At 36.2% G+C, this 26,232-nt stretch overlaps 1 protein-coding gene across 18 annotated transcripts in view; it reads left to right on the top strand.

Moving 5' to 3' along the window:
• KHDRBS2 (KH RNA binding domain containing, signal transduction associated 2) overlaps positions 1–26,232 on the top strand; it is a 459,539-nt gene that overhangs the window by 83,626 nt on the left and 349,681 nt on the right. For all 18 annotated transcript variants that reach the window (XR_012054901.1, XR_012054900.1, XR_012054902.1 and 15 more), the window contains exon 3: positions 21,402–21,518. Coding sequence is in view for 2 of the 18 variants with exons in the window: in XM_072926493.1 (XP_072782594.1) it covers positions 21,402–21,518 (117 nt within the window). In the remaining 16 variants the exon portion in view is untranslated. The remainder of the gene's footprint in view (positions 1–21,401; positions 21,519–26,232) is intronic.

Here is a 26,232-nt window from a genome sequence, read left to right as displayed (position 1 = left end):
CACAGAGAAAGCAGAAAACTGGTGCTTTTGGCAGGCACTGCCTTTGGATTGTAAGTGGCACCAAGGAAGACCCCATGTTGTGCCGAGTATCTGAACAAATCTTTAGCTCAAGCTCTCTGTATAAATTTGTATGTAATGTTCTTGAACATGCCTGTCCCTGGAAATATTATGGAACTACAATTTGAAATGGTTTAGAAAACTTATTTAAATTGTAGAATTATTAGAGGTAATAGTAGTAATAATAGCTTGCTCTTTGCTGACTACATGGTCTCTGTGTTAGTTGGGTATCAGTGCATCATGACTCTCATTCTGCCAGGACTCGCGCTGCTGAGGGCGTAGCTGGAGGATAGGCAGAGGTTACTGCTCAGTCTTCTCCTTCCCCGTGGTGGATTTGTAATGCATGATGGATTTTACCAGTGACAGTTTCCCAAAGACCACCGAGGCAGTGGGGAGCAGGTAAAGAGGGAACCAAATTCTGCTGTGTAAATCACCAGACCATTCAGTGGCATCACCTGAAGAGCTGGTTGGTAGCAACTGTCTGGTGTTTGGAGATAGCCCAGGTTTTAGTGTATCATTGGGCTGAAGGAGAAAATGAAATTCTTGGCAAAAAGAGCTCATAAGCAGCTTGTGTTCTTTTAAAATAATCTGTCCGATTACAGAAGTCCTCTTGATTCAAGATCTCTTATGAAAGATCTTGAACATGTATTCATTTTAATGGCCATGAACAACTAAATGTCTGTTTTATGTACATCTATATGATGGTACTTTATCTTGTATTGCTGTATTAAAATAATTTTCCCTCTGTACTTGACACAGGTGAGGCTGCACCTCAAGTGTACTGTGTCTGGCTCTGGGCCCCTTGCAGGTGTGGGTCAGCCTCTTCCCTTAGCAACCAAAGACAGGACAAGAGGCAATGTCCTCATTCTGTGCCAGGGGAAGTTCAGGTTGGACATCAGGAAGAATTTCATGGAAAGGATTCTTAAGCATTGGAACTGTCTGTCCAGGTGGCGTCAGTATCTTTGGAAGTCTTCAATAAATTATTGGACATGGCATTTAGTGCTTTGGTCAAATTGGCATGGCAGTGTTTGGTAAAAGATTGGACTCAATGACTGTGGAGGTAATTTCCAATCTAACTGATTCTATAATTCTACAATAATCATTGGCATTACAATAAAATAGTTCCTTCACAAATTACTTGCTTTTATATTATCTGGTATCTGGTTAAACATGCTTATCAAGAATGCTCAAAAAGTTTTTTAAAATATTCCTTCATACAAAGAAGGAAGGGTTTAATGAATTAACATTACACTGAACAGCATGTCCAGCTGTTCTGAACAGTTTTCAGAAGGATCTGATGCTTTGAGGCATCAAGCTCCTGCCCTGTTCCATTGCCTGACCCCCTTGGTAAGGAAATGCTGCCTGATGTCTAGTTTAAACCTCCTGTGGCACAGCTTTGAGTCTTTCCCATGGGTCCTGTTACTGGATACCAGGGAGAAGAGCTCGGCACCTCCCTCTCTAATTCATCTCATCTGGAATCTGTACGGATCAGTGAGGTCACTCTTCAGCTCCCTTTCCTCCAAACTTGACAAGCCCAAAGTCCTCAGTCGCTCCTTTTAAGACATGCCTTTCACCCTTGCCACCAGCTTTGTTGCCCTTCTCTGGACACATTCAAGGACCTTCACATTGTTCTTAAATGGAGGCCCAGCACTGCAGGCAGTTCTCAAGATGACAGTGCACCAATGCTGAGTTCAGAGGGTGCTCACCTGTCCTGACTGGCTGCTGATGCTGTTCGATGCACCCCAGGATGGTTTGCATTTCTGCCTGCCCAGGCTCACACTGCTGACTTGTGCTGAGCCTGCTGCTGACCAGAACCCACAGATCTCTTACTGCAAAGCTTCTCTCCAGCCACTCCTCTCCCAGTTTATACCTGTGACCACTCTTAATTCATTCCAAGTGCAGAATCTGGAATTTTAACTTGCTAAACTTCAAGCCATTTATTATATCCCAGTGTTCCATTCTGTCTAGATCCCTCTGCAAGCCTCTTGTCCCTCAGGAGAGTCAACTGCACTTCCCAAACTTTAAAAAAATTATTGTTCAAATTATATGAACATCCTTAAAATATCTGTGTAATAGATTATAAACTACTTCATAATTTAATAATTGAGTTTCACTTTTTTTTTTTGCTTTACTCAGAAGAAAAAAAGGAATTTCTTACAAATCAGAAATTATTTATTTTGAATAGTTCTATTTTAAAATTTCTTTGAATAAATTTTTAGAAATGATTAGAATTGAAACGAAACCTAAATTTCCTGAAGTGGTGTAAAATGTGGTCAATAAGCAATAAGAAACTGACTTTGATAATAATTTATTTTTAAAAAATATTTTCATGGTAGCCTTGATTATGGTATATTTACAGGTTTTGTTTTTGTTTCCATGGGGGGGAGATTCTACTTCCAGTTTAACATTTTTTCTCTAAGTATCATGAAACCCATATTAGAATAGAAAGCAAACATTTATAATAATTTGCTTGGTCATGAAAATTGTGCTCTTTAAGGAGTGCAGTATGGGTAATAAGGTTTTTATAGGATATGAGCTGCTGGAAAGAGACATGGTGTATTTTTCAAGCTTAAGATATCACAGCTGTACCTCTCTGCTTCCTCATTTACTGCAAATAAATTTTTCTTCCTAAAAGTTCCATTAACGTTGCTTGATATCCTCACAGCATGCTTGCCTTATGTTAAAGTGTCTTCATCTCAATAATTACGTTGCTTTACTGAAGTAAGAAGTATTTGTTTAAACAAAATATTTGTTGCTTCTGAATTTGGGAGAGGTTAATATGGTGAATGTGAAAAAATGTTAAGGAATCTGGCTAACCCCAGAGTTGATACAGCAGTGATTGCTGTAATTAATTTTTTCCCAAATATTTTCTGTTGCACAGTGTAACTCCACAAAATCTATACCATCTGGCTGAAAAATTTCCCATTTAGCTCTGGTAGAAAGGTGATATTTTTTCTTTGAAAGAACAGTTAATTTGTCACTCAGTACTGCAGAATAATCACTTCTGCTCAATAGACAGCCTAGATTTCAGTGTCTGTAAGGGTTTATAATGTGTTCAATGTCCCTGTGTTTAAAACGAAAAAAAAGGCAAAAGGTTTAGATTTCTACACTTGGCATTAATGGAGCATGTTTGCTTAGAAATTCTTAGGTCAATTCAGTGCAATGAATTTTTGGTGTCCCAATTAGTTCTAAATTTATTTGGTTCAGAAGTTAATTCAAAATAGGACCACATAATTTCTGAGTAAATATGTCCAAACAAGAACTAAATGCAATTAAACTACTGCACATTATATTTTTTTAAAATACATTTTTAATAACACTGTAAACAAAACCTCAGTTTTCTAACTAGCATCTTCTTCCATGGCACATCTAGCAGTTGTTTATGCTGGATTTTCTTTGCCTTTTTAAATACAGAGAAGATGTGATGCAACACAGGATCCTGAGCTGTGAGGTGTTCCCAGAATGGCTATCTCAGGTGGATATTTGAGTAGCACTGAGTGCAGTGCTGGCTGATATCTGTGTCAGATTGCACTAGATACAGCACCTTTATGGTGCTGGGCTCAGCTTTACACCTGCAGCCTGCTGGCAGTTTGCTCTGCTGTTTCTGTGGTACTTCCCTGTGCCATTTGTGCCTTTCCATGATTGCCTAGTGTGGATTCATAGCACTTCTCACAGGTGATGCAGCCTAAATTTCTCTGTGTTCCCATGGAAGTCCAGACCAAAGTAAAGCTCTTTCCTTGTCTAAGTGATTTGGAGAACACAAACTCTCTAGTGAGAGGCTTAATATTGGCATAAGGCAGTCCCAAATCTTAACATTATCTTTGTCCTGCAGTCTTGTCCTGGGTATAGTCCCTGGAGAGAAACTTAATTTTCCATCCCATGGCTTCTAAGTTTCTTTATTAGTATGTTGAGAGTGACTGTACCCAGCACATACAGAAAGACAAAATATACTTTGACACAGTTTTCCCAAATAGTCTGAATAATTCTAGCAGGTTGATTCTGATATTTATAAGAAGTTAAATAAACATCATTCTGACATTGTGAAATATTTCTTCATTTTTTCCCCCAAGATACATTAATTAACATTCTTTTGATCCATAGAATTATTGGGGTTTTCCTCTAATTGTCTTTTGTACTGAACTGCATATTTTCCATTTCACATAATCCTTGGTTTTAATAAGATAGTGTACTTCATTACCAAGTATTTGTGAAATAGGGTGTGCAAAACTCCTTAGGTTTGGTGATTGCTTTCCAGTCTGCTGTTACCATTAACATGGTGTTTGATTTAGCTGAGTAGAAAGGGGAAGGTCCTATTTTGTTCTTCTTCCATCAAAACACTTTAATTATGTTTGTTTGCAAAGTTATCTTTTCTTAGAGTTTTCAAAAAGTATTTAGGCTAAGATATTCATGCTGTCTCCTTTTTAGCATTATAATAGTAATCAATAGTCTTGTGTCAGTGTTACAGAGAAAGGAGATTTAACTGATTAATACTTCCATGTAATGCCTGAAACATTGAATGACTCTGTTTGTGGGAAATTCTGTTTTAATGCAAACATGTCACAGTGTTTTCAGAGTCTTGCAACATTAATCTAATCAAGTTGAAACTTTAGGACAGCAGAGATGATAAATATTTTGCTGCTGGATTTGAGCTGTAACCAAAGGCGACGTGGCAAGTCCAGCAGTGCCGGTACTTGCCGACCCTGCAGCCTGCTGGTATGGGCTAGCCACGTCCTTAGCATTGCATCTCCTATCTCTGTAAAAAGATGACTTCACTAAAAATGCAGCTTGGAAATCACTCCAGTTTATTCCCGAGGACTGCTTGGAGGCTGTTGGAGAGGGCTCGTGGACTGGCCCAAGGCCTTGCCTGAAGAGTTGTAATGATGCTGGGTAACCAATGTCCAGCTATAGCACTGGGTTTGTCTGCTGGTGCTGTGTTCATGCAGCTATGCAGCCTGTGCAACCCCCTCTGCTTGGTGGTTTAATAATTTCCACAGTCCAAGCAGAAGCAAGAGCTGCTTGACCATGGAACCAAGAGCAATTCCTCTGCCCACTTGTGCCAGAGTGGAGAAATGGAAATGGGTTCTTCAAATCTGTGCAGGCAAATAATCCAAATGACAGCATGGTCATTGCATTGTAATTATTTTTAATTAAGTGGGCTGTAATGCATCAACATGAATATTTAAAACCTGGAGAACAGTCCTGTGTTGCATATGTATAATGTATATTTTAGTCACCTTAAAGTAGTTAATTCTGTGGTTTATGGTTCGTACACTATTTCCTTTGGGACACTGCTCCCCAGTGTAATATATTTCACAAAGTCCTGGCAATTTACAACTTCTTTTTATATATCTATATGAGGTAATTTTGACTGTTCCAAAACACAATAAATGGATTTAAACAGAAATAAATGGTTTGGCAAGGCTAGAGCAAAATCTTTATTTCTGAAGTTTGTCCCAAACAGTATTCTAGTTTAATACTTAAAACAGGTAGTGGGCTTTTTTTTTCAAACGAGATAATGAGATTGAAAACTACCTTGTCACCTGAAAGGAAACTGATCTGATTAGATGTGTACAGTCACTTTAAACAAGTAAGGATTCATAGTAATTAATGGAATGTATTGGCCTGTTAGTGATACAGGCTAAGACAAAGAGCTAAGAAGAAAAAAAACAAACACTTAAAAGGAAAAATATGCCAAATATCTTTTTAATCTTTTTCTGACTTGTATTTTCCAGTAGTACAGGGAAATCTCAGTTATAGGAACCATTTTGTATAGAATGAGTAGGTATTTATAGTGCCTTACAAATGTCTGTTTCTGCTTAGAGCTTGATTTGTTTTCAAAGATGCTGTACTAAATTTTGCTTGGAGACATTGGCACATTGATTACTCTAGTTTTCAGGTCAATGGGGACTGTGCTCTGCTTATAAAAAAATTAGAGGTTGCAGTAAAGAATCTTTGATGGAGTTAATTTCAGATACAAGGACTTCTTTGTATACATATGGTTCTACTGACAATGGTATTTAAAAACTCTTTTAGTATAAAACAAAAAATATTGATTAGTTGTGAAAGTTGTCATTAGCAGTACAAGAGCACTTTGAAACCATTTATATGAAAATTAGGAGAAACTGAGTACACTGAATGTTTCATTAATTTTATGTAATGACATACATTTTTTCCCAAAGAATGCAGTAGACTCAGATTGTGTAAATTAACAGTAATTGTCATAGTAAACAAATATTTTGCCATGTTGAAGACTTTCCATAAATCCTGTGTTGTCAACATCTCTGACTCGCTTTCTTTTTGACTGATTTCTTATCTTCTGTCTCTTCTGATTCTATGTAAACCAATTTGTTTGCTTTAATGTTAATAATAGATAGTTCTTCATCACTTTATAACCACCTATCAAAAATAACTGTTCAGGACTTTGCCAACTACCTCATGCGTATGGCCAATAAGTTCTTTAAAACGCTATAAAGATAAAATAAATATTTTTAGAAAATATATTTTACAGATGAACCTTGATCTCTACATCTTATAACAAACACATTTTCACCTATTCTGTCTGTCCTGGTGAATTCTGTCGTATTGTAAATAAATGTGATGCTTTTCAGTGACAAAGTAAAAGAGGAATTTTAATTAATGTCACTACTTGAAAAGGCTATTTCACAATTATACGACTTTCAAATTAGCTACTAAGTCTGTATCTACGCTAAAAGGCTATAAAGTGCTTTCTTTTAAAATCAAGGTTGCAAGAGATGAATAATAACCTTTTTTAGATTAATTCTTATAAAGTATACATCAGATCAATAATCACTGTGGTTTTAGTAAATCAGTAGGAAAAACCAGAGAAAACCCCATTCTTCAATCTCCTTGTGATTTTCCATCTGAAGCAGACCCAGTGTGAGTTGCATGAGAGCCAGACTGTTGAGCAGTAACTCTGCGACATCCTTATTAATTACATTGCATCCAGTTCTTAGTCCTAAAAATATGAAAATTTCTGAACAAATAGAGGAGTAGGATTAGGCCTTCAGCCTATTTCTATATGTTGCAGTATGGAGAAACTCAAGGAATTTATTTATTTGACATATTCTATCTGGATGAAATAAAAACCGCATATTGATATCTGTTCCTGAACAGCAGAAGAAAACATGCTGCCATAGATGGATTGTAGTTAATTTTTTCAGGGATGATAATTTATTTAAATGAAGAGTATACTTTATTTAATTGCCATAACTGTTATAAATTGCTGTCCATGCATCTGAACAGAATCTCTAGATGTGACTCCAGAGCGCTGCCAAAACTGCATCTTTAGAGCTTTATATTTGGATCAAAGTGTACTTCAAAAATATATTTTTAATAAATTTCAGTCAGTTATGTTCAAACTAAAATACAAGAATTATATATGCCTAAAGTTTTAGAGTTTAATATTATATTTCAAAATTAAATTTTGCTTAAAATATAATTAACGTTGTAGTATAATACAGTATGAGTCAAATTCTGGCATGTTCTGGTTTTTTTTTTTCTAATACTTTTTGCATAGTATTTTGATGACAGCACACTGAATGAATGTAGCATGTGATCTATAAAAAGATGGTAATGCTTGCTTCACTATCTCTGACTATTTCAAACTCTTGCAAAATATTGCAAATGACATTACAATCCAATTCGTACATGACTTGTGCCATTGTTTAGCTCTTCCAGCAGTGACCAACACTGGAAACTGTGACCAAAGCCAAAATAGAATAGAGTCAAAGTATGCAGAGATACATCTCCAGAATAATACCCCAACTTGCCAAGGCTGACCTGAGCTCAGGGTAGTTTCTTCTGGTGAATCTTCTGGTCAATCCTTAAATTAGGAGGATTCCTGTGGAGAAAGCTTTCTTGTGCTAGTTCTGAGACTGTTGCTTGCAAGTGTCTCTTGTTTCCCCCTGAGCTGTTATTTTTCCTGATACAATTTCCAAGGACTTAGAATCAGCAAATCATATTGTTTGTAAAGACGGAATGTGTTTTAATGTTTCTACATTTATTTAAATGCTATTTCAGCTGTAATTTTATGAGCAAGTGTCACAAGATGTAGTTTTTTACTGCCAGTCCACCCTTCAGAACCTTGACTTAGCCTAGCATCATCAATAACATCCGTTTTCTCCCTGTTCATTGCTTTCTCTGGCTTCAGTCTCCTACTGGATCTCTGAAAGACTCAACTAATTACTTCCTTCCAGTGTGAATAGTGACAACTTACTACAAATTCTCACCAGTGTTTAAAACACATTTTCTGTTTCCATGAGAGGCCCTTCCTTCTAACACCATGTCATCCTGGTCTTTTGGAAATCAGGTATCTGGTTATCAGTTTACTTTCTTGTTCAGGTTAGTTTGTTCTTTAAAGAACACTCATAGTTTCCTGAGAAATTATTTACCTTTAAAGTAGCCATCTCTCAGCTCTTTACCTATCTAATGTATTTATTTTATTGTTCACTAAATGCATTGTTTATTCTGATTTGTAATACTTTTCTAAGAATTTCCAATTAAATTTTTTTGCACTATCTTCCTCCCAACCACCTGTCACAGTTTTCTCTGTTATGAACCCAGATGGAGAAAAAGTATTTTATTTTTGTGTTCTGACCTCATCTTTTTTGAATCCTCCTTTTATAGCCTGAACATCTGTTAGCCCTACCAGCTCTCTGACTTCCAAATTTCTGAATAGTATTTTATTTTCTTTTTTTTATACTTCTTCAAGATATTCCTCAAAGTTTTCTTTTACTTGCTTTGTGTAAACTGTACTCTGGTTTTTTTTTTTTTTGGCTGATAGTTTATGGTCATTTTTGTTTTCCTTATTTGATTACAATGTTGGATTTTAAAAATATCTTTTTTCTTGAATTTAATAATTGAGTTAAATATAATTCCATACCCTGCATATGTCATCTCTTTGATTTTTAGGCATATCCACAGCTAGATCCCTGGTACTTCAAAAGAGGTTTTTTCTTTTTTGTACAGACTCCTCCTATCCTCAGTTCCAGGTGTCTCTCAGTTCTTCCTCCTGACACCACTGTTTCAGCCTGTGACTGTAGCTTTGCCTCAGAGCATCCCCTTCTCTCTGAGTCTGCACGTGCCATAATGAGGATGTGGCAAAGGCTGCTGCTGTGCAGGTCGCAGCTTTCAGCTCTCAAATGACCTGCATTTCATCTCTGGAAGTTCTGTCCTGCATCCCTTGGCTGTTTCTTTTTTAAATGTAAGGACTGCAGACTGCCGCCACTGGTGTGTCTCTGGGGTCTGCACAGACCTGTGGGGTCTGCAGGATGCGTTTCCTCAGAGCCACCGGTTCAGGTCTCTGTCCACGTCATGCTTATAAATATTCTGTGATATTTCTGAGAGAATAGTGAAGTTCTAGGCTCACCAGACTTCACTGCTGTGACACTGGAATTCATAAGCTGAAAGCCCCTCTAGGATTTGGGCATCCATGTTTATTTGCAAGCGTGGACTTAATTTCTTTTGTATTTGCTTAAGATTAATGAGACAGATGCTTTCATTATTCTAAGTGGGTGATGTACAAGCCTAAGAATAACCAAGCATGTAATGGCCATACTCTGCATCTACAAGCATTTGACAAACCTTAGTCTGGAAATTACACTACTACAATAGACTCAGAAATATCCATTTTCTGTTGTATTACAAAAAAATCAGAATGCCATATTTCATAAGAGAAGACATGGCAAGGATGAAAATTGTCATCTGGGGCAAATCTCAGTGAACTTAAATGCTTTGCATGAAACTTGATGTTATGCACTGATTTTAAAATAAGTACTCTTCTTATAAGCAGTTTCTCATATTAATCTAGTGATGTAAGTATATATGCCACTTTGTGATTTTGAAGAAAGTGCTATCAACGTGAGGATGCATTTGCTCGGTTGTCAGCATCATTATATATTGTTTTAAGCGGAGAAGATTACATGAGTGAATAGTTTTCCATTGATTTCATTGTTGCTACAAGTTGAAGTGCACTGGTTTGGTCTTATTTTGGTGCAATGTTATTTACAGGTGTATTCAGTTTTAAGAGGAGTAGAATTGTTTTGTAAATAAATTTGCAGTGGTAAAACATTGCCAGTAAATTACACGTGGAACAAATCTTTAGTTTTTACCTTTAAGAATATATCAGTCTGCTTCCTCTACTTTGCTATAATCTAAATGTTTGAGACATATATGGTCCTTATCAAATAAAAAAACTTCAAAGCACTTTTAAGATTTACACAGAATATAATGTTCCACGTAAACTTGCACTTATATTTCTCCTCGGTGTCTGTTGGAAGTTAATTTTCCTTATTGTTTCACATGAGTTTGTCACATATTTGCTGTCATTGTTTTCGTTCATTTCAGTTGCTATTGCATTTGCAGACACAAAGGGAGTATAAATGCTGGGGGATTGCAAATCAAAACATTTACACATTTGTAACATTGGAATGCAGTGATTTCCTGGAGGAATATGAAAGAGTAGTGAAAGATGTAGGTTCCCAAGAGAACTAGAATTTGTTCTTCTGTTCATTGAAAGATAGACATTGAGCTCCAGACTTGGAATATATTACTTTTTGTAAATATAAATGTGTGTGAGATCCCAAAGTTCACAGTTAGTGAATGAATGAGGCAGTTGAATTGGAGATGAATAGCAGCTCCAGGCAGAGAAGGATGTGGAAATGAGACTGATGTGCTTGAAATTCAGCACATAGACACCAGTCACATAAGTTGGTCAGGTGCCACTGTGAAAGTGAGTTTCAAAGCCTGAATCATCTTCCTAGATACCAAATCTATTATTTGGGTATGGCTAACTGTCACTTTAACCCTTCCAGGAGAGCACTTCCAGCTCCTTTGACCAGCTGGAGCTTGGAGCATATTGTCTTGACAAGGTGAATCGAAAATATTCACTGCCTTCATATTGATGTCTCTTCTTTATATGTATTTTACAAACACATTCATCCTTCTTGAAGGTTGTAGATATGCTAAAGCAAGGTAATTATGATGGAATAAATATTAAGTTAAAATCAGATGGTTATTAAATATACCTGAGGCGTTTCTAAATCTTGTGTTAGAGGAGAATTCAATATTACTTCTGTAATATTCTTTTAAGTGTGAATCAGATCTTAGCCTGGGGTGCAAGAATTAAAAAAAAAAGGTGCAAGTGAAAAAAATAGCAGATCATTTAATATTTTATCAGGTAGGGGCATCCAAACTAGTTTTGCTCACCCAGGAGTTTTTGTATGGCAATGGCAAGACTGTTGGGTATTACAGCCTGCATTATTCAAAGCCACTCAGGCCCTCCAGCTCATGCTTGCCGTCTCATTTGTCACATACTGTATGTCAAGGTGTTGTCCTGCAAGTAGTTTTTTCTGTGTTACATTAATGAAGTTTGAAGCACAGTTATGTTGCTTGCAAGGGAATACAATCAGCAGAGTATTACAAATGAGTCTCAGTTTTTTGGATTCTTTTGATGCTCAAATGCTATAAAACTCTATGATTTCTAGTTTTTAAAGAGAATTAATAGATATTCTGAATTGCAAATAGTGAGTGCTATGAGCTTTCAACTTGGCAAATTATGAACATTTACAAATCCTAGAATCATGGGATCACAGAATGGTTTGGGTTAGAAAGGATCTTAAAGTTCCAGCCCACTTGCCAGGCAGGGACACATTACACTTGATCAGATTGTTCAGGTCCCCATCCAGCCTGGCCTCGAACACTGACAGGGATGGGGCATCCACAGCTTCTCTGGGCAACTTGTTCCATTGCCTCACCACTCTCACAATGAAGAATTTCTTCCTTATATCTGATCTTAATCTATCTTCTTTCAGTTTGGAGCCATCCCACCTTGTCCTGTCCCTCTGTGCCCGTGTAAACAGTCCCTCTCCATCTCTTGTAGGGTCCCTTCAGGAGCTGGAATGCTGCTCTGAGGTCTCCCCAGGGCCCTCTCTTCTCTAGGCTGAACAACCCCAGCTCTGTAAGCCTCTCTTCACAGGAGAGGTGCTCCAGCTCCCTGATCTTTTTCATGGCCTCCTCTGGACCCTCTACAACATAAAAAGGGGGGAAAAAGTTTTTTTTGTTGTATGCTTATTTAGCACAGTGTTTGATTCTTCACAGTTAGCAAATCTGTTGCATTGCTATCAAACTACAGAGGAATTACTCTCTATATATTTTAAATTTGGGTTTGCAATCAGCAGAGTTAAATGTAAAATCAGGTATCAGCTCCATTGATTTCTACTATTACAATTAGCCCTGTGTACTGTGGAGGAGGAGGCTCTGCAGGTCCCCTGGTCTGCATGTTAAAATGCAAGTCGGGGCAGTTCCAGTTTGGAGAATGGACGTGCTCCTTCCTAGTGCAGTATGTTACCTATATAAACCAATGGAAAGCTATCTGCCAGATAATGGAGTTAGTGCTGGCTATTTTCTTTCCATAAGCTCATCACTGTGAGAAAAAAAAAATTAAGAAAGAGTCTATTCAGTTAGTGTGCAGTTTGCTCTTCGAATGGATTGCTACAGGAGATGTGTTTTGAGAATCAGCTCATGAACAATGGCAATTTACTTAATGGTGTTTATCCTGCATTTTCCCAGTTTGTATTCTGTGCTCTCACATCTGACTGAATGGACAAATAGAGCACAATAGCTGCTCTCTTAAATTTGTATCATTTTCACCTGAATTATAGTTGAAATCAGGCAGTTGTCTTACCTGAGCTCTTTGGGAACAGAATTCAGCAGCAGTTTGAGTCCTTGAATTAAGTCTGTTAACTGTTTCCTCCTTGTCAATGTTATTTTGGAATGCTTTGCTCCTCTTCAGGTATTTCTTTGCATTACCATCTCAGATCAGCCAAGACTTCATTAAAAAATCTTGACGGATACTTGGTTTTCTTCTCTAAGTATAGTCCAAGTAGAAGATAATGAGATGGAAGGAAGAAAAGAAATTACCTTCTTGAATTTGCCCTTAGTAACAAAGAACAGAAAAAAAAAGTGTAGAAAATGGCAGCAGGGGAAGGTGAAGGCTCCAGAGTTTCATAAAATATTTTGGAGTGCTTTCAAAGGCTTATTTAATTTCCACAGAGCTATGTGGTTTGCATATGTCAGTCACTGTAAAGTAATGCTTTGCTTTGATTATGGACGTGACTTGACAATAAAATTGTTTGCATAGTGCTCAGTATATGTAAATTGATACTTAAATGCTGTTTTAAATATAATTATTTTAATAGCAAAAGGCAAAATCAAGTTGACTAACAGAGTTTTTAATTATATTAACATAAACCATTTGTGATTTACTACAATGGCGTCTACAAAATTAGATACTATATGCATGTATGTTAAATCAGTCCATTAACACACTGGGTCTAAATTAACTGTTACTATATTTCCTTGACTGATCATAAATTTGTGTTTTACGCTACATTTGAGTAGTCCACTAACATACATGGGAAAGACACATTATTTTTATGGTTGGGTATTCAACCCTAACCTACCCTGTTTCTTGTTGACTTAGAGCTTATTTTGGGAAATGTATCATCTGGCAAATATAAATCTTTCACATAATATGAAATCACATGCAGTTCAGTAAGGGTGAGATGATGTGCATGGAAGTCCCACTGTCCCACTACTACTTCTTTAGATATTCCTTTTACATTACAAACTTTTCAAGTTGGAAAAAAAGTTGTTAGGTTGCTGCCAGTTAGCAAAGAGCAGATGGTGTTTATTACTGTGACCAGTAAATTGTTTATCTGTGGGAGTAATAAGCCCAATTAGGCAAATGTTGATTGTGCTTTTAAGTGTTGTAGTCCTGGTACCTATTTCCATACCTGTGAGTATGTTCATTATAAACTTCTTTGTGCACTTTGGAAAAAGCTCAGTGGTGCACTTCTGCAGCCTAAATTGTTGGCATTTGTATAAATACCATTTTAGATAATGTCTTCCAAATGAACCAGTCTTAGACACATATTTCCAGGTATTCCTTATTACTTACTTTGTATTTTATTTTCTCGTTAATGGTAAAATTTGACTACTTCAAGCTTGGCTAGAATAAATGTTAAAAGCCAGGTGGCTTTGTGTCCTAAAGAATCCTCTTGCCCTTCATTCAATAAAACACAAATCCGGTACAAGGGAAAGTCATGTTTAGCTCAGCATACTCTGCAGTTTTTAAAAATACTGCTGTTCTTGCATAGTTTCCCAGTAGGGAGCAGTGAGCCAACAAAGAACTTCCCTGCCTTTTAGACCTCTGTCTGGTGACCAGTTTGCTGATATCTCTAACCCCTCCCCAACACAGGCTCAATATTCCTGAGAGCCACTCCTGTTGGCTCTTGGCCTTCACCAATGACCCAGCTGGGCTGGACAAACAGGGACACCCTTAGGAAGAGCAGTGCAATAATCCAGGCTGCAGGAGAAAGACAAAAGCCAAAGATAAAATGTGACACAGAATCGTAGAATTTAGTTGGAAGGGACCTTAAAGATCACCTGATTTCAGTCACCCTGGCTGTGGGCAGGGGCATCTTCCACTAGACCAGGTTGCTGAGAACCCCATCCAGCCTTGCCTTGAACATTGGGGTCCTCTTTCTCATTTCTGTGTTGCAAAAAGTCTCTGGCCAGCAGGAGCTGGTGCTGCTGCGCTTACTGTGAGTAGTAATACCCTCTTTGATATCTGAGCCTGATGATTTTAATAGCAGTGGTTTCAGCAGTCACTTCCTCACAATCCAAATAAGCAATAGTTGCTACATGCATTCAGTAAGGTCTGTTTTGGGTTTTTTAAACATACTTGACAGCTTTGTAGGTCAAGATCATGTCTTCCTGAATGGTTGTGCAGTGCCTGGTACAATGAGTCTCTCTGGATACTTCTGCAACTAAATAATAAAACCTTTTCAATTAACAACTTGTTAATTGAAGATTTAATATAGATGCACAACTTTAATTTGTTCCTTGGCTTTTCCTCAATTACCTCGCCTTAGATTTAAAACCAGAACCACATAAAATAAAATGCTTGGGTCTTTTACAGATTAGCAGATTTTAATAAATGACACTGCTAATGCATATACTAGAGAAGGAGCCATTCACATTTTCCTGACTTAAGAAAGTTTAACTAAATAAGGGTATATCGGACACCAATTTTTTATTTTTATCAGAAAATTTATTTTCATTTTAAGGCTCATTTAAATTGCTTTGTTTGAATGCCACAACTTGTTACCAGAACTCTGACAGAAAACTGCTAAAAGTGAACAGTGAGGGGGATATTTTTCCTATCTCAGTGTAGACTTTTATATGCAAGATTTTTGTCTGGAGTTGCTGACCATCTGTTTCATGGAGTTATGCCAAAAATATATTTTCACTGTGGATTTAGATGCTTTCAGTGAGTTAGTAATATTGCCAGACAAGTATTGCAGCATCTTCTTCTAGCACACTGTAAATACGAGTTCCCAGAATTTCTCAAGATAAAAAAGGTGTAATAAAAAACCATTTATTTCTTACGTACATCTTCTAGTCACAGTAACTTTAATAATTCTAACTTTGTTAATCAGATTTAATTTATTCTTGAAGCAATTTCACTGATTGAAATCTGAAATTAATGTGGCCTGGAGTTTTCAAGAATCTGTATTTTGCCTTTGAACATTTAATTTTTTCTGTACACAGCCTGGCATTGAGTTATTGTTCAAGGCCTAACAGAGAGATGAAACTCAGTGAGCTCTGTAGGAAAGGGCAGCTTTCTCTGTTTCTCCTTTGGTTCTGGGACTGCTGCAGAGACATTTCTGTGATACAAGACTATAAGAAAGCAGTAGCAGATGTTCTTTGGAGTAGATCTCCAGGGTAGATTCATTTTCTGCTTCTGGTGCTTGCTGTCTCCTGACATGCCCTGCTAAAGTAGAGCCCTGCAAATTTCAGTCCTACCAGACAGGTGTCTTAGAAGCTCTTCTCCAAGAGACAGCAAGCATCACATCACATAGCTGTCGTAAAAAAACAGTGTTGCATGTTTATCTGGAAGACTGAATTCATTTTGTTAAAGCCAAGAAGTACTAGATATCGAATGGGATCGGCAGCTACATATAGAGGGAGACAAACCTGGGCTCTGCAGAATCTGCTGGGGAATGGAATGGAATGGAATGGAATGGAATGGAATGGAATGGAATGGAATGGAATGGAATGGAATGGAATGGAATGGAATGGAATAGAATAGAATAGAATAGAATAGAATAGAATAGAATAGAATAGAATAGAATAGAATAGAATAGAATAGAATAGAATAGAATAGAATAGAATAGAATAGAATAGAATAGAATAGAATAGAATAGAATAGAATATTATTATCACTGCTTTTAATGAAGGGATGGGACCACAGTCGGGCTAAAAATGATTTGTTGCTCAGATAAACATCATTCTCAGAGGCTGTGAGGTTTAAGAGAGCAAGCAGTCGGTCAGAGCTCAAAATGATCACAGTTCTTCGTTGCAAGGTAATGTAGAACTTTCTAATCCAGTGGACAGTTGCCACAAAGTTTATTTTGCTGTTCTAACCTATCACCTTTACTTAATTGTACTGCACTGCAGATACTTTTATCCAATGGGCTCCTATCTCACATACACACATATGCTTCTATTATAACATCTGAACTCTCAGCTTACTCTATACAGTTACACCCCTACATTATAAACCCTTCACCATCTTATCAATACAGTTTTTCACTTACTTAAGGCATATTCTTACTTACAACTATAGAAACATACGTTGATAATTTTTCTGCCTAATGTCTGTGTACTTTATTTTTTACATCAAACCAAGCTTCTTCCAAGACTGCAAATCAAACCTTCCTGTGTCTGTAGAAGTTTCTATCTTTCCATTTCCCACAATAGAATAGTTGCAGTAGGATAAGACCTACAATGCTCAGCCCAAATGCCTGACCTGACCAAAAGTTAAAGCATGTTATTACAGGTATTGTAATACAATGCTTACAAAATCTTGAGAAAAATAAAATTTGCCTTCATAATAGTCCCGTACTGCCTTAACATGAAGTCCCTTGTGCATATCAAAACATGAGATATTTTTAAAAATGCTGTTCTAAACTAAATAAGCTTTCAGAAGTCCTAGAATAGGACCTTAATTATAGGCAGGTCTCAAACAGTAAGGTTTTATCCAGGTGTGACTGTCTATTCTACTTTTCTTTAGAAAAGGACTGAATTTAGAAAGATTCTTCCCCACCCTTATGTCCATTTTGCTCTCCATGAATAAAGACAGGATTTTGTGAGGATAAGTAACTCTGAAAATGGAATGACACTTTTGTCTCTCCACAAAGGAACTGGTGAACAAAATGGTGAACAAAACGCTGATAAATAATAAACCTGTTTCATGTTGTCAAGCCAAGGCTATTTCTGTTCTGCTGCTTCTGGAAGAAATTAATTTCTTCTCCCAGTTCAGGGCATTGTTCTGCATTATCTTACAGCTGGAAACATTTGTCTTATCCCATTTGTTATTTATCTAGCTTTTGTTACTGCTATGAACACTGGTCTATGTATAAAATAGAAACAGTCACTGACACAAATGTTTTTTTTGAATGGTAAGCATATTCCTTGATTCTGGTTGTAAAACCCTATTAAATTAGATTTTTATAAAGTAAGAAGTATTATAGTTCTAGTAGAAATGTATTTGGGGCGCATCAATCAGGGAAACAAATATTCTTCTAAATGTAAAGATGCATTTTCTACCAGTCATTGTACTTAGCTTGAGGCTTGAATGCTGATGCTGTAAACTATCCCTTAGATTTGCTATACCTGTGGTATGTTGTCCTGAGGTAGTTTGAACAAAAACTTTTAATGAAAACTGGGGAGCCAGAGCTCTGTCTTTGGGCACTTGTCTTTCACACAAGCAGACTGTCTGACTGCTTGTGTGAAGTGTGAAAGTAATCAGGATGCAGATAAATCTGCTGAAACTGTGTGTATATATTGGTAGGGGAAGATTTTGGAGATACTGGCTGTAGACAAAGGAAAGATCTATTGAGCTGTATTCTCTGTCAGGCTTTATTTTGTAGAGGAAAAAGTTTATTCCACAGCTTTGATACATGAAGCATCATGCATTTGATAATAAGTAAAGCATCCCCTGCTTTCACCTGATCATTTTCCCTGAAGACATGAATCATCTCCCCCGAGAAATGATAAAAAATATCTGAGAAAATAATGTACAAAATCTCTGCCATAAACCAGGAGGGGTCTTTGCAAGCTAGAAAGCCTAGCTTGTTCATCATTTTTGTAAACATGATTGAAAAGTTAAGCTTCCTGTAAGAACATCTAGAAACACAACAATATTTTTCAAATGGAAGTTTGTTTGCTCCCTAGCAGTGAAAGCCTTCTTTTAATACTCTCTCCTATATATGTCAGCATTTCTTAGCTATCCTCTCCTAATATGACCAGATATTATCCCAGAGACTTAGAGCTACTATTATTTGGAGAAAATTTGTACACATGGCAGAATTGGATTGGAACTGAGATTGCAGAATAAGATCTGCAGCTATAGCTGCTGTACCAGGAATGTGTTTGTGAGCAAGGCTCACCATTATATGCAGTCCAGCTGCCGGAGTTTCCACATTTTCCTTCACTGTCTATGTGCTCAGGTTGCGTGTGCATGGCTGTAACTGGAGCCTAAACTTTCCAGGATTAAAATCTGTTCTGCCCAGTATATCTTCAGTAAAAAAAAAAAAAAAAGAAAAAAGAAAAAAAAAAAAAAAAAAAAGAAAAAGAAACGAAGTTGTGTTTCAGATTTCCTACATTCCTAGATTTTGGGCTGTTCACTGAAACATCCTCTTTCCTATGTGGTGCTTTTAGCTATATGTGAACATAAAGTACATAATTTTTCACAAGTTACTGAGTCAAAGTTACTCTGCCAGTACTTTCAGACCTTGGGGAGTTTTGAGATTATAGATTGTGCTAAGGATACCCAGTGGCTTCAGACGTACTTGGAAGACTGAGCATAACAGTAGGATGCCAGATAGAGTGCTGTGGCTTTCTGCAGTTTTAGACAAAACCAAACTAAGAGCAATTAAGATTTTTAGTTGTAAATAACTGCTTCCTTCCTGATACGTGTTTTGTAGACAGTGGATGAAATGTGAGTATCTGTCTGCTACATAATCAATAGAATAAAAATCCCCGGCCAGTTATTTCCTGTGAAGTGATTAAAATCCACTTAGCATGTAACATAGTCTATGCTGGCCATACCATTCCTTTGCAGCAATATGTCAAGGTAATGATTATACAGTTTATGAAGTGCTTAAATATAAGTGGTCAACATAAATCTTCACAGAGTGTAATTTAATAGTTTTATTCCATTCAGAGAACAAATGTAGTCAAGCTTTGGTTGGCCTTCTCGTAGTTTCCTCCAAAGTTACATAATGTTACAATTCTTTTACCTTTTGAGGGGTAGCTTTACGTAATACTAAGAGCACTGAAAGGATGCAGCAGGACATGGTTCTTATCTGATTGGTGATATGTAAGTGTCACAAAAGATTTTGTGCTGTAGCTTCTGACACCCTCCCTTCTGCTCGTAAAGGGGTCCCTGCAGAGAAACAAAAGCTCTGCTGTTTGCTCTGCCATCCCTAATAAACCTTTATATAAATGGGTATATAAATGGGTGATTTTTGAAATATTATTTATATCAATAGATTAAGTCTACTATCTAGTATTAAATTTCAATTCTTGCCATTTGTCCCTCATTGTTTATTTTCATACAAAATTGAATAATCAATTTGAAGCCAACAACTTCTTCTAAGCCAAGTTTTCCCTGGAAGAGGCAGAGCAACAGTTTGAAGACATAGGATTGTTGGACAAGCAATTGGAACATTGACGCAAAAATCCTACCCTATTTTGAAGAGTTAATAACTTACATTAAATCAACAGGTAGAGTTGGAAAAAATTAAAAAACCACATAGGCTTGAAAAATCTGGTTTTGGAGCTTCAAATCATGGTAAATTTGTCTGAAAATGTTACCACTTACTACTTCTCCCATGGGCACATTATCTTGCGGAAATCAATTATTTTGGTTCAGGTGGCAGTAGATTTTACCATGCATATTTATTTTCCCTGTGATTGCATACTATTTTCTTAGATAGTTAATTAGATAGTTGATTTTTTTTTTTTTTTTAATTAAGACACTGGACTAAAAGCCAGCTTGGTATTTGGAGCATCTGGCATGATTCAGAGTTTGGGTGTTACTAACATGCATTTGTGTTGTTACATTCTTGCTGGTTAAGGTGAAAACAAGAATATTTCCCCATTTTTTTCATTTTTAAAATAGAAGGTAGTGCAAAAAAGAAGTATAATATCTTTATGAACTTTTATGTGTATTTTTGACAGCAACATATTCTTGATTGATATTTCTTATTGTCGTGTTCTTTTTCTCTGAAATAAAACAAAAGAAGCGCTAAAACAATGACAGCCCTTTGGCTTTGATAGAGCTTATTCTTTTTTGAAGCCAAGCTAAAATACTGTCTGTTCAGACTTGAACATAATTCCAAAAAATCTTAAGGAAGTGCTGATGATACCCAGTCAGCTTCTGAAGACCACATACCATAGCATTTTTAAAAGATGTTGGAAATAATAAAAAAATAATAAAGAGACTGTTGGTTACAGAATAAACAAATTATTTAATAGACTCCTCCCTTTTTGCTGCTTTTTGTTGACATGCTATTAACACCTCATTTATTTATAGTTCTGTCTTTTGATTTTCCTTTAGACATTTCTCCTCTTCATACAGAAAAAACTGCTGTATGTGTAACATGAAGTGTGCAGTGTTTAGGAATATTAGCAGTGTGTCAGACAAAGCTGTGTTCATATGAGAAAATGCCCTTGAATATCTACCACAATCTATTGATTGACATTTGTTCTGGTGCTCGCAAAACAGGTATTTGAAGCCAGTACACAAAACAGCACTTATTTTCAAGTCGATGTGCAAAGCATCAAATCCTAAAAATCTATCTAAAGCTCTAGCTTTGCAGGATATATTACTTGCAAGTAAAGCCGACTAACTTGGGAAAGAACCTAGGCATTCTCTGATTTTAGTCAGTACTGTCTCATGAGCAAATACCTTGTTTAGCAATTCACTAAATCTAGCAGCCACAAGCCTGTTAGTCCTAGAGAGGAACCTCCCAGAGTTCAAATAAATCATGGATGCTTTTACTGTCTTTCACAGTAGAAGAGTGAATATCTTGGTTCTTCATTCTTGTATCTCTGCCAATTAGGCTCAAAGCTACATCAAAGTATTTCTTTTAAAGGAAAGTAAAATTTTCTTGTTTGATCATCATGTTTATCTTTTAAGTTTTTGGAAAAGTACCTGTGTGTCTAAAAGTGTTCTCTTATTGTCTTTCTAGTTCAATTTTGTTGGGAAATTGCTTGGACCAAGAGGAAACTCTTTAAAGAGGTTACAAGAAGAAACAGGTGCAAAAATGTCCATCCTGGGAAAAGGATCCATGAGGGATAAAGCTAAGGTACTGTGTCTGGACCCTGGTTGCAACTAATGTTGAAACATGTGTTGTTTTAGGTGTTACACTTAGATTGCCTGTTTATTAATGACTCAATTAAAAGGTCTATAATAGACTCTTGACTCCAAGGCTAGTTTGTTTTTTCAAGTTACATCATTTGCTTAATTATAATTTTTTCTTGCTATGCCAACCTTGCTTAGGTCTTCACAGTTGCTATAGTATCACTGTTATTGAAATAATTCACCTAAAAGATAAACCAGTTTAAAGTTAATTTATTCTGAGAGAAGTCTCTTTCTCCTGTGAAAGTACAGTTTGTATGTATTATTGGTGTAATATCAATGTACATAAATGAGTTTTATCTTTTGTTTTCCGTTTCTTTAGATACAGGCCTTTTTTAATATTGAATATTTATTCAGGGTATAGTTCTAGGAGAAGATAACAAAGTGGGCATTTTGCTTAAGTGTGTGCAAAAATGCACTATAGATAAAGAAAAAAAAAAGATGTTTGGAATCACAGCCTGGTTAATGCCACTAAGTAATTACTTGCAGGTAAGTGTTACTCCTCCTCAACCAGTTCCCCACCAAGTTTATATACTGAACATGATGCTCTGTGGTATGGAATATCCTTTTGGCCAGTTTGGGTCAGCTGTCCTGGCTTTGCTCCTCCTGGCTGCTTGTGCAGCTCCTCACTGGCAGAGCATGAGACACTCAAAAGTCCTTGGCTTGGGGTAAGCCCTAGTTAACAACATCCCAAACATTAGTGTGTAATCAGTATTATTCTCATACTAAATCCCAAACACAACAGGGTACCATTTACTAGCAAGAAAATTAATCCTATCCCAGCTAAAATCAGGACATTAAGGAACCTTTCACATATATTTGACCCAAAGAACTGATTGCATTGTGATATCTTTTAGAGTCTGTAGAACAGCAGTATTATGGTCAACACAGAAATAATGATCTCTAATTTCACTATATTTTACCTGTATATAGCCTCTAGTAATATTGTGCATTATTCTTCTTTCCTTTCTGTCACCTCTGTCATTAATCTCAGTAGCTAAAATATGAAAGCAATAATATGCTGAAATAAAGGAAAGACCAATCAGGATTTTTTGGTTGGCATTATTTGGTCTTGGTAATGTGTATCAGCAATCACATAGAAAATATGAGGTCTGCAAATGCAATATTAAAAAAAAAACAAAAACCCACAAACCAGACAAATGAGGTGCACAGATTATATTTAATTTTCGAGAGTTTTCTTTATGACATTTTAGTCAGACATTTAGTGACACTTCAGTTATGATTATAAAATAATAAATGTTGAATACACTACTGATTTTATTTCCAGGTATTGACAGGTGCAATATTTTAATTACTTATGTCTTACTTCTGGAATCATAAGTATTTCCCTGGATGAAAGAATGTATGCCCTGCTAAGTAGCAGTAATTTGCATCAGTACTACATCTGATGCCCAGTCACTCCATTCTCAGCCCCCCACATAGATTATTATTGCTGAGAACATTAATTGCCAAGACAAGGGAATGTAAAGATATTTAAACACATTAATAGATAGACTAAGACTTCTGATTTTCGTCTGATCATAATGAACAGTGTCAGCATGACAGGTACTACATTCACTCATGAGTATGTCAGCAAAATTTGGGGTATTTTCTTTTTCTCTTCAAAAAGTTTTTAGTCTTTTAAGAATAATCTGAAATTGAGTATGACCTTCGTGGAAACTCATTCATATAAGACTGGTGTAAAAAAATGAAGTTCTAGTGTAAACTGGCATTAAATATAGCGGTTATGAAAGCAATTTCTGTAGAGAAAGGCTCTTAAGCAATTTATCTTAATCCAATTTAGACATCACTGACTCAAAAGAAAACAAAATCCCTGTGCAATTGCAGTGAGAGGTAGGAATTTTCTCATCCATGTACATCACTGTTATCAGTTCCTGGCAAAAGAGTGTGAGAATAATCATGGGATGGGTAATAGTCACAATTAGCATTTCAGAGAGGCTATTCTAGGTTGAGATACTGGTAAAATGTAAAGAAAATAAGTTTGATTGTGAGCATAAATAATGGTGTGAATTGCTACATTGCTAAGGAAAACACAACTTTCTCTGTTTAAAACACCTTTCTTGTCAAAAAACAAGTGCACTAGTATCATTTATGCAGTACTTTTTTACTGATTTAAATAAAAATTACCAAAGTCTGGAGGCTTTTAATGGGGTTTTTGAACCATAAAATAAGTCAGTTTGTATATATTGGCTGATAGATATTTGTTTTACAGGAGTATTCAAGCAAAACTGATGTAATTTCTCTCTAGAAACTAGAATTTCCTTAAAGTTGTCTGTAGTATGCCATGAGCCATAGCAGTTTCTAGACAGTCTGTGGACTCTGCTTTTCCCCTCCAGTCTGGTGCAGCTGGGTGCTGAGTTGCATCAGAGAAGCAGAAACAGAATTTCTGCTGAAAAGTGCTGAGTACATTTATACCCTAGATCCCTAGATCCCTAGATATTTAAATCTTTAAAAAGAACTGATCTACTGATTTTAGGTTTTTTAGTGCCAAAATGACAACAGGAAAGTTCTTGGCTCAACAGTGAACTGCTCTGGCTATAGTCAGTAATTTTGGTCATACAGAGGGGCAGTTTCTGTGTCTGGGAAGTGGATTATATCAATGGAGGTGTGTCTGTTCTTCAGAATTTCCTCATCTTCTTTGAAGAAATCTATGGGTAAATTTTAGAGATTAAAGATTTTAGGCTGTTTCCTTCCAGAGCAACAGGGAACACTTGTTAAGAGTGACTTGAGATTTCTGAGTATCTGCTGTGCCTGCAGTGTGGGAACAGCATATATTAATTTGAAAAGGCAATGCAATATGTATTATGAACAGCTCCAGTTGTGCTCAAAACACCACAGAGCTAATGTATACCACAGAAAGTTGTGTTAGAGTTACTGAAGAGATGTCCAAGTATAACTGCATCAGTAGTTTGTTTCTATTTTTGAGAACATTTCTATTTTAAAAGTGACCTAAAGGAGTCTTTTTGGAAGAGCAGAATAACCTAAGAATAAGAGAATGTTTTAATTTTGCTTAAATAATATATTAAGTGTTAGACAAAGAAATATTTTTGGTTATTTTTATTTTGTTTAAAAAAAATGAAAAATAGGTTTTTAGCCTGCAAATCTTTTCCTGAAAACTCATTGTTCATCACCTGCAAGACATTTGGAGACTGATCAGTTATTTAAATTAAAGGGGGTCTCATTTTCTTTTCTCCAAACATATTTTTGAACCACGTTTTACTTACATAGAGTAGCACTTGGAAATTGATGTCCTGATAACAAGGTTATATGTTAGATTTAAAAAAGCTAAGCTGTTAGACACACATGAAGGAAAACTTAAGTCACAGTGTTTGCATTAGATCTTCTGCATACTGATGTATAATTGTCATTCCAATTTAAAACGTTTTTACCTAAAGAAATCCTGTCAACAACATTTCTTATTTTGCACACTATCTGTTTATTACCCATTTCTCTCATCGTTTAAACTTGCACTTATTTATGTAATTTGTCCTGGCTATTGAAAGGTTTCTGTTATTAAAGATTCATGTTGTCTTCCTATAAAACATGAAAAATTAGAGAACAAACTTGCACTGCAACTTTGAAAAACCACATAAACTACTTTTCTGTGACTCAGTGTTTTATCAGCTACAGCGCTTTTAACTACTGCCTTCTTCAAGTTTCAGTTTTTGTTACAACTAGTTCCTAAGGAAAGAAGCAATAATTGCAGTTGAACTATGTGCCTTTCTTTAATCTGTAGGTTAAGTACTTTCCAAATAAGGTCCACTGTCAGTGGACAACAGCTTTTCCTGTTAAACAGAATTTGTTTCATTACCTTTTCTTTATAAGAAAAAAACAAGCATTAGGAGCTTGTTTGCAACTAAAAAGATCTGAAATGAGCACACAGTGAAACTACTGAGATGCAATTATTAGCGTGTTGGCTTTAGGTTGGTTTTTAGCAGCTATGTTATGTAAGTGCCTTAAATATTTTGAAAATATGGAATACTTGCAGTGTGCACTGGTCTCTTCCCTGCAAATTCTAAGTGCTGTGAGGTCAGTCCTGCAACGCTTAAATAAATGTTTCAATATATTACAGGATTAAGTCCATATGCAATGTGAATAGTGCCCAGTAGGTTTTTGGTTCGAAGCACAATGTGTTTTTTTCATTAGGTCATGTCTACCATGGGTGTAGTGTCCTAATAGTGGAAAGTTAGTTCCCTAATAAGATTCTCTTGACTTTGTTGTTTTTTTCAAAAAAGTTATAAATTAATGCTGAGATAGCCCAGAAGGGAAGAAAAAAAGTTGCAGGTTTTGTCTATAGTATGTTACGGCCCAAGCATTGCATTATATTCTTTCCCAATGCTATTGCTTCACTGAAATGTAAGATCAAAGGTGCTGTCTTTAGTGCCCTGAGTTTTATAAGCTTTTGAGTATCACTGCCTGTCAAAATGTTTAAGGTCATGCAGTATAAGTACATATGCAATATTCTTTCCAAGTGAGAATGTCAGTATTCTCAACAAGAATAAGAAGTTACAAAAGACTTTAGAAAGTCTTAAAAAAAAAAAACAAAACAAAAAACAACCAAAAATCACCTAGTGGTCTGTTGCACCAGATTTTACACTGGTGTCGCTCCAGCTGTGCCTATGAAGTTTCTTGCTCTGGCT

Source organism: Taeniopygia guttata, chromosome 3 (genome assembly GCF_048771995.1).
Source record: "Taeniopygia guttata chromosome 3, bTaeGut7.mat, whole genome shotgun sequence".
In the NCBI taxonomy this organism is placed as follows: Eukaryota; Metazoa; Chordata; class Aves; order Passeriformes; family Estrildidae; genus Taeniopygia; species Taeniopygia guttata.
Note: the sequence above shows the minus strand (reverse complement) of the source record. Positions and strands in the feature narration are given on the sequence as shown.